The 20,193-nt window shown below is 36.0% G+C and overlaps 1 protein-coding gene across 2 annotated transcripts in view; it reads left to right on the forward strand.

Annotated features, from left to right (window-relative positions):
- Positions 1–47: 47 nt before the first annotated feature.
- Esf1 (ESF1 nucleolar pre-rRNA processing protein homolog) overlaps positions 48–20,193 on the forward strand; it is a 47,167-nt gene continuing 27,021 nt past the window's right edge. For both annotated transcript variants that reach the window (XM_051183280.1, XM_051183281.1), the window contains exons 1-9: positions 48–182; positions 2,076–2,756; positions 5,737–6,086; positions 8,593–8,706; positions 9,252–9,352; positions 10,001–10,153; positions 11,115–11,229; positions 13,321–13,468; positions 17,753–17,911. In XM_051183280.1, coding sequence (XP_051039237.1) covers positions 2,117–2,756; positions 5,737–6,086; positions 8,593–8,706; positions 9,252–9,352; positions 10,001–10,153; positions 11,115–11,229; positions 13,321–13,468; positions 17,753–17,911 — 1,780 coding nt within the window. In that variant the 5' untranslated portion in view covers positions 48–182; positions 2,076–2,116. The remainder of the gene's footprint in view (positions 183–2,075; positions 2,757–5,736; positions 6,087–8,592; positions 8,707–9,251; positions 9,353–10,000; positions 10,154–11,114; positions 11,230–13,320; positions 13,469–17,752; positions 17,912–20,193) is intronic.

Raw genomic sequence — 20,193 nt, forward strand, 5'->3', positions numbered from 1 at the left:
AATGACACAAAATTGTTCCAAGAGGAAAAGACAAGGCTGAAGTAGTTTGGTCTAGTTCGCGTGCCGTTACGGCGGAGCGCCACGCAAAGGATTGTGGGCATGCTCTCCATGTGAGCCCAGACCGGGATCCGAGTAGAGAAGTGCGGAGTTGTCGGTTTTCCGACAGGATCTCCTTGGGATTTGTGAGTAGTGTAGTGCGCCTATTACTTGGCCCCTTTCTGGCCTCGTTGTTCTCTTCAGGGTTGCTGCTCGAGGACCCTCAGCCGAGCTACTTTCCCAGAAAGTTTGGGAGGTGGGAGGGTCGTTCCGGGATCAGCCAGCCTGGAGCTCGCAGGCCCGAGGATGATGGACTGCAGGGATGCGGGGAAGCGTTTGTAGTGAGGTCCAGTTGCTTTCGCTCCTCTGAACATCCCAAGTTTGTCGAGGGCTTCAGTTTCCTACATTTGCAAGCATTACCCCTGATTTTTGGGTGAGGAGGTGTTTATATCGCAAAGCTAGGTATTCAAGGGGTAAATTCAGTAATGCATCTGACATTTGTAAGCGCATTCGTGAAGTTTTCTGTTTTTTCTCGTAAGAACGTAAAGGGCTTTGAAGTAAAGCAGCCCTGGCCTAAGTGATGGCGGCGCACACCTGTAATCGGGAGACTAGCCTTTCGAGGCTGGTCTAGCTTGTTGTAATGTCGTACTGTCGCAGAAGTGTCGACGTAATACTGTCTTGTATGGTTAGTCAGCTTTCATTCTTCCAAAGACTTCTGACTTCCTGCAAATTATGGAGGAACCAAACTATCAGAGACTGTTTACAAGGGAGAACAGTATGCATTTGTACAATATATGTGCGTTTTCATATGTTTATAGCAGATCTAGACCTTAGTCACTTCGAGAATAAAATGTTATAAGAAACTGACATTTGGGCCTGGAGAGATGACAATTGGTGGTTAAGAGCACTGACTACGCTTCCAGAGGACCTGGATTCAATTTCCAGCATCCATATGATAGCTGACGGTCTGTAAAACAAGTTACAGGGGAACGGAACTCATGGGGCCTCCGTGGGCACCAGTCACAGAAGTGGTACTCAGATTTATATACAGACATCACACCCATACTAATGAAAATTTTTAAGAAAAAGAAAGTGACAATAATTGTAGTGTGAGACTCTAATTTGGCTCTTGATAGAAGGATTTACTTTGAGGTGAATCTGATTTCCCCACCACCACCATTAGTTAGGAGACAGATTATTTTAGAACTAAAAGCTGTTGAAGTATGAAGTAATGATTAACAAAGAGAATAGAACGAGAGTATGAAAAACAAATGGGACCAACTAAGTTTTGAGAATCTTTGTTTTTCTGTGTGTGTTGCCTGTGCAGTTGCTCACACCAAGCCACATACCCATGCACTTTAGTGCTCATATGTTTGGGAGGATGCTTGTTTTCCACTTTATTTTTTTAAGATAAGATCTTTCATTGAAACTTGAAGCTACTCAAGTAAGCTAAGTTGGGGGACCAGGGACCCTCCTGCCTCTGCCTACCCAGCCACCCAGCAATGGGAATATAGGCATGCAGGATTTTTATATGTGTTCTAGAGGATCAAATCCATACCATACTTGTGCAGCAATCACTTCACTGATTGAACTTTCTCCCAAGTCTTGGTTTCTTGAAACAGCATTACTATCTAGCCCAGGCTGACCTCAATTCCCTGTGTAAACTATGTAAGGTCTGGCCTCAAACTCACATTAATCTTGACTCTGCCTTCAGAATCCTGGTTTTACATGTGTGTGACTCCATGCTCTAGTGATCTTTTAAATTGATGACAAATCAGCTGCTAAAACTGGCCTTAGGATTCTGTTTGTTTTGTCTTAAATTTATTTAAGTGATCTGTAATGTAAGGATTATATTTTTTTATGCTTCATCCAGAATAGGTTGGGTAGCTGAAATTAAATTTCCTTAATTTTATGTACATTTAGAGAGAGTGTGCGTGTACATGTGTGGGCGTGTATCTGATCAACACGTGCGGTTTTGTTTTTTACATTTTAATTTTATTATTAACCATTCATCATTGTAATACTTATTTGTTTTTTAGTGTTTGGTTTTTCTGGATATTTCTTCAGTAAGACTTTAAAAATGTCATCCAAAGAAGAAATAATGAATGACCAGCGGTTTAGGCGGGTTTCAAAGGATCCCAGATTTTGGGAAATGCCAGAAAAGGACCGAAAAGTCAAAATTGACAAGAGGTTTCGAGCCATGTTTCATGACAAAAAATTTAAATTGAGCTATGCTGTTGATAAAAGAGGGCGCCCTATTAACCACAGCACTACGGAAGACTTGAAACGTTTCTATGACCTTTCAGACTCGGATTCTGATCTCTCTGATGAGGAAAGCAAAGATCTGAACCAAAAGAAAGTAAAGCAGAAAAAAAAACATACCGGAAAAGAAGTGAAGTCAAAAGTGCTGAGTGAGGAGAAAAAGAAGAAAACCCAAAAAATTGATCAAAAGGATCCTATAAATAAAAATGAGTTAGATAATTCTGAAAGAATTCAGAAAATGAAAAACTCATGTAAGTCTCAGAAGATAGATTCAGAAATAAGTCCCAAGAAGGATAGTGAAGAATTTCCGCAAAATAAAAAAGGGAAAAAGAATATTACTAACCACAGTACAGACTCTTTACCCAAAGGAAAACCAAGGACCAAAGATTCCAGTTCCTCAGAAATTGTGAAATCTCCAACAGTCGCTTGTTCTAAGGCAAAAAAAGAAAAGCAATCAGGTTAGTTGGAAGTACTGATTCTTCTGTATTCACTATTTTACTGTTACCTTTTAAAGAAGTAAACGGTTATTTTTGTAGTATGATGAGTATAGTCAAATGTTTATTCTAAAATATAAAGCTATGAAAGAAGCAATGTGCAATGATTTCTTGCTTTGGTACCAGAAGACAAACATAAAAGCTTGGGTAAATGATTTTGGTTTCTAGAGAGCAATGCTGAGAGCTGCTGTATGTTGTTATTTAGGAAGAAATGTATTTGAACAAGGTAAGTAGAGTTGGGTATTCATTCATTTAGTTCATTCAGCTACTGAGAGATAACCACTGTAAGGTGTGATCCCCTCCTTTAGAGTTATTGCTAGCTTAAGTAATGGTTTTTGCAAATTAAAAAAAAGTCACATGTCCTCTGACCACAGAGACACAGGGTGATCTGGGGTTCATAGTTTATAAAGGATGGCAATTTTGAGTGAAGCAACATGTTGGTTTCTCTTTAGCAATCACAGCTTCTACAGAGTGTATGACTTGCCGAATGGAGATTAGATTTGGTCTTAGCTCTTCTTTCTCTTTTGTAGATGCCCTTAAGCAGATACCTGCTAAATTCTGTGTGATGATGCTGTTCTAGTGGCGCTGTCCTCTAGAAATACATAGTAATGACCTTCCTAGTAGTGGCATTAAAAAAGGAAGATACACAGATGAAATAATTTTATTTATATCTAGTAAATATAAATTTCACTTCTTTATAATTATTGATAAGAAATTGATACTTTTGCATTCTATTTTAGTATTAATCTCAAGTTAAAAGAGTCATATTTCAAGTGCTAAATTGTCTCCTTTGACTGTTTGCTACCATATTGGACAGCATAGACCTAAAGCAGAAAAGTCAAACCTGTAATACAAAGTATTGTAGCAGGAAGGGTCATAAGTGAAATTGAAAAAAATGAAAAGTGGCTACTCAAAATATAATCAGAAAAATTTCTAAGGAATGCATTATTTGAATTGAGATTGGGGGGGGGGAGGTTTGGGGTTAAGTTTGAGAACCAAAGAACTTTTTGAGGAAATTTAGAATTGGATGTCTATAGATCAGTAGTCCCAGTCTGTTAGACAGTTAAGTCTTAAAGAGGTTTGTAGTTTTGAGCCGAATAATATCTGCAAAATCTTACTATAAATACCTCCCTGTATCCTGGCTGCTGATGAATGTCTGTAATCCCAGAAGTTTGAAAGGTAAGTAACAAGGATCAGGAGTTCTAGGTCATCTTCAACTACAGAGTGATCTTGAGGCCAGTGTGGACTGCATGAGACCCTGTTTTAAATTAAAAGCAGGCAGAATGGCTCAGCAGGTAAAGATGGTTTGCTGCCCTGCAACCTGAGTTTGATTCTCAGTATCCATGTAAAGGAGGAAGTAGAGAACTAACTACACAAAAATGTACTGACCTCCACATATGACATGTGTGCCTCTTCCCCACCCCTCATGCACAAGCACATCGTGCCCCAGACATGCAAACAAATTTTTTAAAAAGCTGTTTGTTTGTATGTATGGATATGTTCTACAGAGGTCAAAGAAGAGGGCATTGGAACCCTTAGCACTCGAGTTACAGGTTATAAACCACCATGTGGGTATTGGCAACGAAACAAAGATCGACATAGTCATAACCACTGAGCAATCTCTCCTGCTCCCCTGTAGACAAGTTCTAATGCCTCAATATGGTGCATTAAATTCATTAATGTGGTGCAATATAGATTCATTAATCAATAATTTCTCTATGATCCTATCAAGAATCATGAGTGCTTATAAACCCCTCTTTTACCTTCCCCTAGTTCAGTGTTTTAGGCAATAAAAGTATTGGATTAATGAATGAATACTATAAAAACTTAGTAGTAAAATAAAAAATTCATCCCTCATCTTTTTTTAATGTGGAAAGTTTATTAGGGTAATGGAAGAGGAGGGAGAGAGCAAGATAGAAAGAAAAGGAGAAAGAGACTGTGACCTGCCTCTTCAAAGAAACAGCAAAAAAGATCATTCTTCATCTTAAGTTTTAAAATTTACTTTTCACTCTCCAAACTTAGAGCCTCTTGAGTAAGCTAAAAAAGGAATACCAGCTCGAATAGAGTATATGCAGAAGTGATTGCTTTTAGAAGTGGGATCCTAGCTCTTTCAGAGTTTTGAAAGGAAAATGAAATCCTATTTAAACAAAACATCTTGGTATGTAGTTAACAGTTATGAAATATCAGAGTTAGCAGAAAAAAATTTTAGTTGCTATTTCTATTTGGTGATCTTCATAATGCAACTTCTTTTGTCAGTTATGTATAACCAAGCCCCTTGCCCCTGTGTCAAGGCTGACCAAGGTAACTCACCATAGGGAGTAGGTTCCAAAAAAGCCAGTTCATGCCCCTGGGATAGGTCCTTGTGCCACTGCCAGCCCCCTCCCCCAACAGATCAAGTCACATAACTGTCACCCACATTCAGAGGTCTAGTTCAGTCCTGTGCAAGTTCCCCAGCTGTAATTGACGATTCTTTGCCGATTCTTTTCCTACTGTTTGGAACAAATCTCCTTCATTAGCTTTCTCACTTAGATTATTTAATTCCTCTTCATCCTTTAATTAGCTGCTGACTAACCACACTCTTGGAAATGTAATGCTTGTAAAATAGTTTGTCCTGTGTATGTGCATGTTGATTTGATTGTTAATTTTAATGCTTGTCACATATTCATTCAACTGAAAATTAAATGATAACTTATTTTTGCCAGTGTTTGTGTATTAAACACCACAAAGCAGGTACTCCATGAATACTAAATGAGTATATAAACACACTTCCATCTTATAAATGTTATGATTTCACTTAATTTGTTTTAGCATGAATTTTACTGAACTTATGTCCCTTTTCTCTATTTTGTAAAAGTTATATTTATACTGTATTTAATATCAATAATTTGGATTTAATTTAATTCAGTATGTGCATCTCCTTTCTCCCTCCTGCAATATGCTATAGTGCTTCCATCGACAAGAGCTGATGAAGGTAAAATGCTTGACAAATACGCCTTAGAGGAAGATTCAGACAGTGGTAGTGAAATAGGAAGTGATGAGGAATCTGAAGATGAAGTCACAAGTGATGACAGAACTTCAACTGATGATGATGAGAATGAAGACAATGAAGAAGAGAAAGATGAAGATAGTGAGGAGGAGGATGAAAGTGACAGTGGTCCTGATCTTGCAAGGGGTAAAGGAAATATAGAAACTAGTTCTGAAGATGAAGATGATTTCACAGACTTATTTCCAGAAGAACCTACTTTTGAACATGCTTGGAGAGAATTAGATAAAGATGCTCCTCGGGCTGATGAGGTAACATTTTCAGTATTTATGAATAACAGGTCAATTAGCTTTTATGGGTCGATATTATTAAATTAAATAGGAAGGGATTGGATAACTAATTCAGTGATGGAATTATTGGCTAGCGTGTATAGGCTAAATAAAGCAGGGCATGGTAGCACACACTTAATAGTAGCATCACTTAGGAAGCAGGAAAATTGCTTTAAGTTTAAGGTCAGCCTGGAAAGCATAGTGAGTTCTAAGGTAGCTTGGATTATAAACCTGCTCAGTAAAACCTGCCTCAGAAAAGAAAGCTAAACAAAAGAAATCATTAAAAATAAACTAAATGAAAAAAAGCTTTACTGGTAAAATATTTGTGGGGGGCTTGTTTGTTATTGATTGAACCCAGGACCTCCTATGTGCCAGGTAAGATATCTACCAGTGAACCACGTCAACAGACCCTGGCAGTATTAATGATGATTAAGATTAAAGTGTCTTAAGGACTGAGGGTAAACTCAGTGTTACCCTCACCTCTAAGTTCAATCCCAATACTAGAAAGAATAAACATCTTGAAATGGAACTCATGTATAGATTAGATGTGTATCCAAGCAGATGAAATGGGAAAGAAGTTCTTTTCCTTCCTTTTATCTCTTTTGTTTTTGTTGTTTGAGGCAGTGTTTCTTTTGTAAAATGCTGTTTTTAATTAATTTTAAAGATAGCATGCAAAATAGTTTACTTTGCTGTGGTATTTTCATACATTTATGCCAGTATACTTTGTTTCTTCTCATCTTCCTTCCATCCTGTCCTCTCCATCCTTTCTGCCCTGCTCTTATTTATCACTTTCCTCATCCCAAATAGTTCCCCTTTCTGCTTTAACATAACATGTATTTCTTCACTCTCTCTTCACTAACTCTCTTAAGATCTCTTCTTCCACTATTCATGGACCCTTTCTAGTTTCATGATGTATATACACACAAATTTAAATCTGGTTCTATCCATAAACTGCTTGCTATACACACATAAGGACCTGGATGTCAGTGACATAAAAATAGTAGGATCGTAAAGGCTCATTGCCAGCCAGTCTAACCAACCAGTGAGCTCCAGATTTGCTGAGAGACCCTGTTTTATAAAAAATAATGTGCAGCCAGGTGTAGTGGCATGCAATTTAATCCCAGCACTTGGGAGACAGAGGCAAGTAAATCTGTGTTTGACGCCAGCCTGGTCTACATAGTGAGTTCCGGGACAGCTAGAGCTACATAGTGAGACCCTGTGTATATGTATATGTATATGTATATGTATATGTATATGTATATGTATGAACAACAACATGGAAAGTGATCAGAGAAGACACGATAGTGTTGACCTCTGGCTTCAGCACATAAGAGTGCACATACACACTCACACACTCCAGGTCTTGGAGAGAATTCTAGGAGATGGGGTGGAAGGTCCAAGAGTTTACAAGCAGAGACTAGGATGTGATCTTGTAGGATGGGGATGTTTACTTTTCCTTTCCTGTAAGTATCCCTTAGATCAGTGGTTCTCAACCTTCCTAATGCTGCAACCCTTTAATTCAGTTCCTCATGTTGTGGTGACCCCCAACTACTGTAAAATTGTTTTCACTGCTACTTCATAACTTAACTTTGCTACTGTTATGAATCACAAAGTAAATATTTTTGGAAATAGAGGGTTGCAAAAGGGGTAGCAACCCACAGGTTGAGAACCTCTTGCTTAAGTACCATTTTGAATCAGAGTAGACACCATTATTTCTTCCCTGATTTTAGGGGAAATGCTTTTACTTTTTCTCTGTTTAGTATAATGTTGGGTGTACATTTGTCATATGTAGACTTTATTATGTTGAGAAATGTTCCTCCTATTCCTGGTTTCGTTAGGAATTTTATAATGAATTTATGTTGATCTTTGTTAAAGGTCTTTTGAGACAGCACCTCTCTATGAATACTTGGCTGGCCTTGAGCTTGCTGTGGTCCTTCTGCCTCCTCTGGAGTGCTGGGATTTCAGTTATATGCCCTCATGCTGAGCTAGAATTTCTACATAAATCATTTAAAATACATAAAAGTTTTATACCTGCTTTTGCTAAGAGTTTGTGTTTATGTTCTTATTGCACTATAAGAAATGCTCTGCACTGGTGCTAAAGTAGCTTTAAAACTGTTTTAGTTAAAACATCAGTTTGTAATCACACCCTGGTTCAAGAACTCCAAAAACCAATATGGAGATAGTGCTTATCTCGTGTGGTTTTACTGTTGCTTACCTCACATGAAGCTTTCTCTGCATGTTAAATCAGTTAAATAACACATGATACGGAATTGGAGAAAGACTATACTACATTAATTATCTCTTTTTTTTTTTTTTAATCATTGAAAATGATACAGATTCCAGCACTTGGGAGACAGAAGCAGGTGGATCTCTGTGAGTGCAAGGCCAGCCTGGATTGTAGATGGCATAATGAGACCCTATCTCCAAAAAAAAAAAAAAAAAAATAGTACAAATTTTATAGTAATTAAAAATACTTTAACTTTCTCAGATTACACGCCGACTAGCAGTTTGCAACATGGACTGGGATAGATTAAAGGCAAAAGATTTGCTGGCTCTGTTCAATTCATTTAAGCCCAAAGGAGGAGTTGTATTTTCTGTAAAGGTGAGAATTAGTTTCATTTAAAGTAAATATTTCTAGGTGTTTTAACTTAAATCTGACTTTGTTTCTAATTAAACTAACTTAATCTCCCTCTCCGAAAAAATACTTTATTAATCTGGAAATTGTTCAATACATTTAAGTACAAAACTGATGTAACAGTTATTAAAATGGAGAAGCCAATTAATATTTTTTTGCTTTATATTTTATTTTTTTGTGTATACATGCATGTATGTATGGAAGTTAGAGGGCCCTTTTCAAAAGTTGGTTATTTCCTTCTGAAATGAATTCTAAAGATGGAGTGCAAGTTGTTCATGATGCTTTTGTTTTTGTTCCCGCCCCCATCTATTATACTCTGACCAAAATTAAAGGAAATTCTTCAATATGCTTTATGTTCATGTAGTTAGAAATGAGTTTTGCTTTACTGCAGTGAGTTTGAAATGAGTTATTCCAGCCGAGTCACTATTCTTGATATCTTAGTTTTGACAGGTCTCCATATTATATAAAAAAAGAATGTATGAATTATATTGGTTTTATTTTTTTGTGTTCAGATATATCCTTCAGAGTTTGGAAAGGAGAGGATGAAAGAAGAACAAGTTCAAGGACCAGTAGAGTTACTGAGTATTCCTGAGGATGCCCCAGAAAAAGACTGGTATTGAGTTACTCTAGAATATAAAACTACCCTAGTAAAGTTATGTACTTCGCTCTGAATTCTTTTTCCTTAGGTCTGAGGTTTGCATTTACACTAACACTTAGGATTCGGGAAGCTTGACTACTGATTATAGTTGGTGGCACATTATGCCAGCATTTTGTGTGAATGCTAGGAAATAATGATTGTAGAATTAGAAAAAATACAGTTCATAATCATCTTCATTGCTGTAAATTAAATTTGTTTTACCTTCATATTATATTTTTAAGTGTTAAATAGAAAAATAAAGGAATAAAAAGTGGTTTTACGTTAAAGAAAACAATCTAAGTAGTTGTAAACCACTAGATGGAGCTGCATGTATACATAATAAAAATGGTGATTAACTGGATGTTAAGAAGTGGCAGAGGAAGACCTTCAAGGAACAGAACAGTTAAGTGAAATTAAGCTTATAAAGTTCAGATATTGTCTAGCAAGATAGCTCAATGGGTAAAAGTACTTGTCATCTAGTCTGACAACCTAGGGACCCAAATTCAGTCCCCAGAACCCTCATGGTAGAAAAAGTAATTCTTGAAGAAAATATTTTTTAACCTTTTAATGGAGAGGTTTCTATGTTCTTGTGTACATATGTTCAACTTAGTTTTTCCCCATTAGGGCCTCTAGAGAGAAGCTAAGAGACTATCAGTTCAAACGATTGAAATACTATTATGCAGTAGTGGATTGTGATTCTCCTGAAACAGCAAGTAAGATTTATGAAGATTGTGATGGCCTGGAATTTGAAAGCAGTTGTTCTTTCATAGACCTAAGGTAATCCAGTTCATGTCTTAATAGTTGAACCCTATAGTATAGCAAGGTCATACATGGTAAAATATTAGAATGAGCAGTAGTCTCCTACATTCTAGAAGATAAACAAGAAAAAGCTAATAATAATTGAAGAAAAAGTAATTTATGAACCATTTCATTACTTGTGTCCTTGAAATAATAATTATTTCAAAAAACGTTTTTAAGATTTATTTTTACTTCATGTGCATGAGATCCCCTGGAATTAGAGGTGGTTGTGAGCCACCAGTAGGTGCTAGGATTCAAACCTAGATCCTCTGCAGGAGCCAATATGTATGTGCTCTTAACTGCTAAACCATTTCTCTACCACCCCTCCCAATAATTCTTGATACAATATATAGTAGATACATTTTATATGCTTGTAGAAATAATCTGTAAATTATAAAAACATGATTATAGTAATCATAGATTATTTACCTCTACTTTTCATCCCGAATTCCCTAGCCTAATGCCTAAAAATTGTCAGTCACCATGGCTGATTAACATGTAAAGACTATTTGTGAAATGAAATTTTTGGCTGAGATTATTCTCCATCAGCCTTAAACTTTTCTTTATTTTCAGTGACTTTTCATGATTAGATACTCTGTATTGAGACTACTTACCTAGCATTAATTCTCTTTGGTCTTTAGATTCTAAAGTGAATGTGTTATTACATCTGATATATTAACTAGTTCCAAATGCAGAGTCTCTCTCTATATAAGATTCTCTCAAATTTAATGAAATTTCAGATTTATAGTTTACAAATTTCAGAGATGTGCCGAGGTTGTTTCCAGCCTTTTAGAATTGTTTACATTTGTGTTGTATAGAAGCTTTTATAGATTTTATAAACTACAACTAATTAGTAGAAAATCTAAACTCTGGCAATCGCTACTTTTTTGTTTGAATGAATTTTTCATTTTGGCTTTTTGTTTTTGTTGTTGTTGTTTAGGTTTATACCAGATGATACTACTTTTGATGATGAGCCCAAGGATGTGGCCTCAGAAGTTGATCTAACAGCATATAAACCCAAGTATTTCACATCTGCTGCAATGGGAACATCAACGGTATTTCTTAACTCTTAAAACTGTGTAGATGGGCCAAGGATGGTGGCACATGACTGTAATCCCAGCACTTAGGAAGTTGAGCAGAGGTACCAGGAGCTCAAGATTCAGCCTGGGACACATGAGACTCTGTGTTAAAAAGAAAAAATTAAATTTATAGCCAAACCCTTGCTTTTAGCAACTTTACAATTAGATAGTATTCTGAGTGTTTGTACATTAGATGCTATACTGTTTGAACATGTTTTTAGGAGTGTCCTTTTGTCTTTAAACCTGAGTCAGTCGGCTAGTGTTTTGTGGTTTTTTGTTTTTGTTTTTTGGGTTTTTGTGGTTATTGTTGTTTTTCCTCTATTATTTTATCTATGTACTTTCTGCTACATTCTTTGGACCTGATAATGTATTTCAATGTTAAGACATTTGTCTTGCACATGTGGAAGCCCTGGGTTTTATCTTAAGATTCTCTAAATAGTGTGTTAGTTATTACAGTCCTAGGAAATAGGAGGGACATAGCTTTACCTCAAATCACAGCTACAAAAAATTATTGACCATTTGAAATAGGAATACATTTTTCTGCAGATGTGATTTTAAAAGTTTTGTAAACAACAGAACAAGAATAATTCAACATTGTTACTTTTCATATTAATAACAAGTTGTCAGATTTCTGTGTGTCACAATAATTTGCTACATAGTTAAATGGCTTCTCTCTCACCCTATGTCTCTGCCTTCAGCAATACTCACTGTATAAAAGACTATTGTGCCCTTCCAAGAAAGCTGCTTCCTCCTTGTTGTGGTAGGATGTTCTGTTATTGATTAGTTACAGAGTGTATTAATACCCCAGAGTAAGTGAATTCTAAAGGATGAAGACACATCATGTTATCAACACTTAAGCACTTATAATAGGCAACATGTCTAGCCAGCAACTCTGGAGATTCTGCACCCTGACCTTATCACCAATATCTGTTCTCCTTACAGTAACCATTTGGTCATTATCAACACAGACTTAATTATCAGAGTAGGGGTAACTGAGTCCTGTAACTGGCTAGAACCAAGAATGATAAGAATATTTTTAGGATCTCGTTTTTAATTAGTGCCTTGCTCATTGTTCTAATATGGAGAAATTGCACTGAACAGAAAAAACAAGGACTTGAACTCATTGTGCTATAAATATAAAAACCTTCACGGGGTACTGAATAAACCAGTAGTTTTCAACCTGTGGGTCATTACCCCTCTGGAATTGAACAACTTTCACCATTTTGCCTAAGACCATCAGAAAACATTGATATTTCCATTACAATTCATAACCCTAGCAAAATTACAGTTGCAAAGTAGCAGTGAAAAATAATTTTACGATTGGGTGGTCATCACAGCATTAGGAATTATAGTAAAGGGTCACAGGCATTAGGAAGGTTGAGAACCACTGGAATATAGGAAAGGAACCAGTCTCTCTTGGTCATATTATCAATGAACTTGATTGCTATAGAGCTTTACTGTGCTCCTGTTCATGAAAACCTTTGTCATTGATGACTCTTAATCTTTTTTTAGGAAAATGGCAGCTGTTGAGATTATGTTGCTTCATTACAGATTTCATGTAGCCTGTGACTCTACTGTCATTTTAGTTCTTTAGAAGAAAATTATGTTCTCACTGGCTTAGCATATTTCTTTTTTTTTCCACCACAGTTAATGTTTGTTCAGTAATATATTCAATAATAGAATATCATTCATATATCTGAGAACTAAGGGGGAGGTAAAAGTAGACATTGTCCCCAAATAGAATACCATTTATTAATTGTGCCATTCATTTTTTTTTTTTTAATGTGTCCAAGTCTGAACTTTTTGTGTGCATCATAACCTTTTTTTAGGGGTGGGGATGGGGGACAGGATATCGCTATGTAGCTTTGGTTGGCCAAGGAACTCTCACGTACACCAGGCTAGCCTCAAACTCACAGAGATCTACCTCTGCTTCCAAAGTGCTAGGATTAAAGGTGAGCACCACCATGCATTTTAACTTAATATTAACATCAAGTTAACAGTGTGCTTTAATAAGTATGAGTTTACCTTTGTACTTTTGTGTGTCTTATTTTCATTCTTTGGTTCAAGGTGGAGATCACCTGGGATGAGACTGATCATGATAGAATTACAACACTTAACAGAAAGTTTAAAAAGGACGAGCTATTGGACATGGACTTCCAGGCCTACTTAGCTTCCTCTAGTGAGGATGAAGAGGAAGAGGAAGAAGCACCACAGGGTACTTGCTAATTCTTTATTGGGTGGCTAATGGAACTATTTCTTGAACACAACTTAAAAAGATTCCCCAGACTGACTGTACAGCATACTTATATGCATGTATATGCACAGATATGTTTGAAGGATTAGCAAGATGCTCATTGGATGAAAGCACTTGCTGTACAAACCTAATGACCTGACTTTGATCCCCAGAACCCATGATGAAAAAGCACTGACCACCACATACATGCTTTGGCATAGTCATGTCCACCTACTTACACGTGCACACACAAATAGTTACAATGAATACAATTATTTTTAAAATCCTGAATACTTTGTTAGGCTAATTTTCTATAGCCACAAAATTTATTTAAGCCCTAGCTTAGTAAAAATGCCTAGCCTATTGGACTTGTAAATGTATAAAATTTTTTTAGTCCCCATACTTTAATTAGTTTTGAGACAATCTCTCTGTGTAGACTATGCTTACCACAGATCACAGAGAGCCTCCTGCCTCTGCCTCCTAAGGTCTGTGATTCCATTATAGGCCATCACATCCAGTTTTTGCAATGCTAATAATCCTAAATAACTTTTGTCTCCACATTGCTGTGGAGACCAGAGGTCACCATCAAGTATCTTCATTTAGTTTTGGGCACAGGGTCTCTTCTCTCTCACTGAATATGGAGCTGACTAATTGGCTAAGCTGGCTGACGATTGAACTTCAAATCCATTTATCTCTGTGGCTGGAGACTTGCCCATCTTTTATGTAAGTGCTAGGGACTCAAACTTAGTCTTTATACTTGTATAACAGGCACTCCATCAACTGAACCAACTCCTCAACCCAAGAAATACTATCAGTGCAGCCTGAGATTTTCTCATTTATTTATTTGTTTGCCTTGGCAGTTCAAAGGATTCACCTGAGTTACACCTAGCTGTAGCCCTTCAGATTTTAAATAATAGTATCTGCCATCACATCTTTGTTATTCTTATCTAACAGAATTACCAAATATTAAAAACCATGAATTCGCTGCTGAAAGAAAATGAAAAACCAGAAATGTTGAACATAGAAGTATTTTAAATAATCAAGAAAGAACATCTTTATTCATAGCTTAGCATTTTTCTTAGTGTTTTCCTTTTACATGTGTTATTTCTATAACCTAGTGGCATATAAAATAACAAATGCATTTCTAGTTTTAACATAGGGCTATTAAGCCTTGACTTTCCTAGTTTCTGAATGGTCTGTTTGTTTTTATGTCCCCAAAAGTAGTGCTTTTACCCTTTTAAGTTTGCCATCAAATACTATTTTGCTGTATTAATGAAAGGGAAGAAAATTGTATTCAGTAGCTTTTTTTTAATGTTTGTACACATTATATATTGATACAATCATGTAATTGCTTAAGTGTTTCATATTCTTTGAAAATGTAGTTTTCAGGCTGGTGAGATGGTTCAGTGGGTAAAGGTTCCTGTTGCCAAGCCTGATGGTCTGAACTGGATCCTAGAACCCACCCACATAGTAGTAGAGAAGAATTAACTCTTGAAAGTTTTCATGACACATATATGCACACAGTAAATAAATATAATGAAAGCTTAATAAAGAATGTATATAATTTGCAGTGGTGCTTATTGGATATGAAAGACTATATTTTAAAGTCTCAGTGGCTGGTGCGTGCTAATCTTTCTCATGAATTTGAATGTTTTATTTCTTAGTATACATAGCATAGCCTTCTCACAGACCTTTTATAACCCTCCCACCTCCATTAATAAAAAGAATGAGTTTTGTCTTCATCTACCATATGTATGGAAAAGGTAAATTTATTTGCCTATGTGGACATTATGTATGTGCTTTCCTAATGGTTCTCAATAGTTTTCCTTTCCTGTAGTTCTAAAATATAGGGGAAAATAGTATCCCATGTCCATTGGGGAACACTGGGTCCAAGTTTTTCAAACAGAAAATGGAACTAATTTTTTTTTTATTACGTACGTGTGTGTGTGTGTGTGTGTGTGTGTGTGTGTGTGTGTGTGTGTGTGTGTGGTGCATGTGGAAATCAGAGAACAATTTGCAGGAGTCACTTGTTTCTTCCTGCAGGGCGAGTCCTGGGGATCAAAGTCATATTACCAGATTTGACAGCAGGCATCTTTCCTCACTGGACCACCTCACTCATCCCAGAATTATTTCATTTTACATATGTGGGTGTTTTGCCTTCATGTCTTTGCTGTTTGAATACCCCTGGTGCCTGTAAAGGCCAGAAGTGTTAGATCTCCCCTGGGATTTGAGTGATGGATGGTTTGTAAGCTGCCTTGTAGGCACAGGGAATTGAGTCCAGGTCCTGTGGAAAAGGAGCCAGTGTTCTTACCCTATGAGTCATCTCTTTACCCACCCATTTAAAATTAAAACAATATTGTTAACAGTAGGACACCTAATGTTATCGGTCAGTAAGCATTAATGTTATCAGAAAATAAATGTTAATTTTCCAATGCACTTAATATCTTGGGCTCATTGGGGATATAGCTCAATGGTAGAGTGTTTGCCAAGCTTTATAAAACCCTATGTTCAACTGCAGTATTGTAAAATGGGGAAAAAAGCAAATAAACAAACTTAGACTCTGCTGGTTTCAAATCCAGACTTTACCACATAGTGGAAACAAAGGTCAAGTTTTCTTAGCACCCTGTTCTTTCTTTGTGTAGCTGTGAAACAAGAATTATAATACCTGGTTCATAGATTGAAATGATGTATATAAAGTATTTAGCATAGTACCTGTATCAGGTATTTTGTTTTTAATTCTTACAAACTAATGTCTTTCAGTTTAAAATATGCTAATTATGTTTTCTCCAAAACATCTCCTTTTCTTCAGTATTATGATTGATTACAAACACATCTTAATCTGTAATTTAGTGCCCCTGATTAGTATATTTGGATATTAAACATTCCTGTTAGTTGTTTATAAGAGTAGCTCACTGTTTGAATTTATTTCTTAAAAATTGTTATGTACTATTAAGGCTTTTATAAAATATTGTCCTTGAATTAGGAAAACAGTCCTACATGAGTTATCCCACATTTTAGAGCTTCAGAAAGAACAATTTTAGTACTGGAAAAAATCAATTTAAAGTAAGCCATCAGAGACTTACCACTAAAATTTCAACCTGGAAGGAGCTTGCTTCTAATTATGTTTTTAGAAGTAAGCTTTTAATAGAATGAAATACATTGCCATTTTGTTAATGTGTTCCTCATGTTTTATCCATTGAATTACGGGATACATGACAAAATTCCATCCAACATTATTATTGTGGCACAAAGCACAAACAGCAAAAAAAAAAAAAATGAGCTTCAGCTGTTTGAGTGAAAATATAAAAAGTGTGATAGAATGATGGAAAGAATGCCCACAACCGTTTTTATTCATTTAGAGAGAAAAATAATTTTTAAATATTAGCCAATTTTTTTTCTTTCAAAAATCACATTTTTTAAAGATATAAAAACAAGGTGTTAATTAATGCTGATGCTTTACAACTCCATCACCATAGGTTACAAAGACTAGAATGTGGTGTATTGCTTGCAAACTTTTCCACTACTGGTGATGTTTAATGGTCTTGATAAGTTTGTATGTTTTACATTAAAACCCAGATTTCTAATTTATGTTACTGACTTGAAGAATTTACAATGAAATGGTTTATTTTCTCTGATGTTTGTTGCCTGTGGGTTTTATACTTTTTCTTCACATTTTAATTTTTATAACACTAGAATTTAGAAATATCTATTGTCTTTCCACATGGTGAAAGTATTTGAATTAGCTCTTGGTGTTTTTGCTTTGTCATTGATGGATGAACAACACTCTTAAGAGTAAATGTACTTATTCACAATCAAATGGAAAGGACTTCATAGTCCTAGGTGTACTTCTAAACTACTTCCTTTACCTCTGTTGTGTGGTCTGAGAACCTAATCCCATGTGTCAGATGCACTCCAGCAATATCCAGCCTCCTTTTAAAGTCACTGTGCTGATGACAAATGACAAAGGGGAGGCTGAAATGTCACCCTTAGTGCTCTTGCAGTTTGTGTAGAAGGGAATACTGTGTAGTATTCTCAACAATGCCATTAATAACTTCATTGCCTCTGAGTTTTGCTGAGTACAAGCCCAGAGTCTTTATTTTCATATTCACAAGTTGAAGTCTAATTTTGTGTTCTGTGATTGCAGGATTTTTTTGACAACACTTTTTAGCCATATACAGAAGAAACCATGAGACCTAAACACTAAAGCTGGAAGGTAATTGTCTATCTATTAAATGAGATTTGTTAATTTCATTTTGTTTTATTTAGGTGAGGATGGAGTCAGTGTAGAAGATGGGAAAACAAAGAAAATTCAGAAGGATGATGAAGACCAAATTGCTAAATATAGACAGCTCTTGCAGGTTATTAAAGAAAAAGAAAAGAAAGGAAAAGAAAATGATATGGAAATGGAAATCAAATGGGTTCCAGGTGAGAATTAGATATTAAGTAGTTTTCTTCTGAATGCATTTAGATATAACAGTCATAAAAACGCTAAGACTTCTTTAGACGCATACTTTTTTCCATTTGAGATTCTTCCTTTTTTTTTAAATTAATTTATTTTTTATATTCCAATCCCAGTTTCGTCTCCCCCCACCTCCCATCTGCTCCTCAGAGAGGGTAAGGCCTCTCCTAGGAAATCTACTAAGTCCGTCCCATCATCTAATTGAGTCAGGACCAAGGCACCTCTCCACCCCCACACCCCTGTGTCTAGGCTGAGCACACCATCTCTCCATATACAATGGGCTCTACTAAGTCAGTTTATGCATTAGAGTTAGATTTGGGACCCACTGCTAGTGGCCTCATATATTGTCCTAGTCACACTATGGTTAGTTGTGGATTTCTGCATCTGAGAGGCATACTTTTTTAAAAGTTCTATTTCCCAGAAATGCTTTGGTAAGAAAATGGTATTTAATTCAACTCAGAAGTAATGCTTTATTCTCTTTCTCTATTTTTATTTTAGTTTTTCTCATATTTTGATTATATTTTTTCCCCTCTCCCTACTCCTTCCAAGTCTTTCCTACCTCCCTACCCACTCAGCTTGATGTTTTTTCTTAGAAAATGGAAAGAAAAACAGTTATTTTTTTTTAAAAGATGAAATCAAAACACACACGCACACACACATATATATGACAAAAAATAACACAAAATGCACACCAAACAACAACAAAAAACCCATGCCATCAGTTTTGTATTGGCAACTACTTCTGAGCATGGGGCCTGCACCAGTGTATGGTTGATATATCCAGTATCATTCCATCAGAAAATTGGTTTTCCCTTTCCTAGTAGGTGTCAATTGCAAGTATCTTCTTGGTTAGGGATAGGGCTGTGTCTACTTCCCCTTCTCAGTAATGGGATTTTGTCTGATGTGAACCTGTGCAGGTCTTGTACATGCCATCACAGTCTCTGTGAACTCAATTGTGTATCAGTCCAATGTTGTACCTGGGAATGCTCTTTCCCTGGACATTCCCTCTGGCTCTAACAGTTGTTCTACTTAGGGGGTGGGGGCATTTTATACTCTTGTCAGCCTGCATTTGTTTAGTTTCTTGATTTTACTAACTACAAATTGTTCCTGTCTGGTTATAAAAAAAAAATGGACCTTTCCTAGGTTTGATTCCTCAATTTAGAACATAGAAAATTGAAATCAAGTACCATGTTTTCTGGTTACTACAATTCTTTTTTAAAAAGAGAACTGTAATTCCTTTCCTATAGCCCTCCCTTCCTCCCTCCCTCCCTTCTTTTCTTTCTTCCTTCCTTTCTTCCTATCTGTTTTGTTTTTTTGGGTGGTTTTTGTTGGTTTTGTTTGTTTGTTTGTTTTTTGTGGGTGGTGGGGTAGTTTTCATTTTTTTTACTTTTAGTCAAGACAGGGTTTCTACAATTTTGGCTGTCCTGGAATTTGCTTTGTAGACCAGACTGGCCTCAAACTTGCAAAGCTCTACTGGCCTCTGCCTCCTGAGTGCTGTGATTGAAGAAGTGTACTACCATTGGCTGACCCCTACTATTTCCTAACTCATGAGGTTTCACTAATACAAAATATATGTTATTGAGTGTTCCATTTCAGCTTTGCTGTAGCTAAAGAAATGTGCCCTACTAGAGTAGTACAATGCAAATTTTAAAATGTCAAACCTAAAGATAGATAAAAGCTAGCATAAACAGGAATTGTCTTACACGATACACATTTACACACACGCACAAACACACTAATAGTTATGAATCTGCATGGACTTTTGTAAGCAATAATGTTTACAGATTACTGCTGTTTACATATAATCATCTCTTCCTGTTCCTGTTGAATTCATTCCAGGATCTCCTACAGATACAAAAACATGGCCTGTCATTTGCAGATAACTTATAGAAATCATCTTTTATACTAAAAATCCTCTCTCTGTACTAAAGCCATGTAGCAGATGTCATAGTGTAATTTTTTTTTTTTTTTTTTTTTTTTTTTTTTTTTTTTTAGAATAATGACAAGAAACAATATGTTTAGGGCAGCTGCAGTTTCAGGATTTTTGATTTTTTTTTTTTTTTTTCCTTATGGTTTTTACTGAAGTTGGTGGATATCAAATCCATAAGTGCAAATTTTGCACCCATTTTAGTGAGGAATTTTGATCTATGGTTTTCTTGAAATACCCTGGCTAATAGAATAATGCTGACTTTGTGAAGTGAATTAAGAGCTATACCTCTAGTGTGCTTTTATCTTGACTTTTTCATTT

The sequence above is a fragment of the Phodopus roborovskii genome, unplaced genomic scaffold, assembly GCF_943737965.1.
Source record: "Phodopus roborovskii unplaced genomic scaffold, PHOROB, whole genome shotgun sequence".
Taxonomy (NCBI): domain Eukaryota; kingdom Metazoa; phylum Chordata; class Mammalia; order Rodentia; family Cricetidae; genus Phodopus; species Phodopus roborovskii.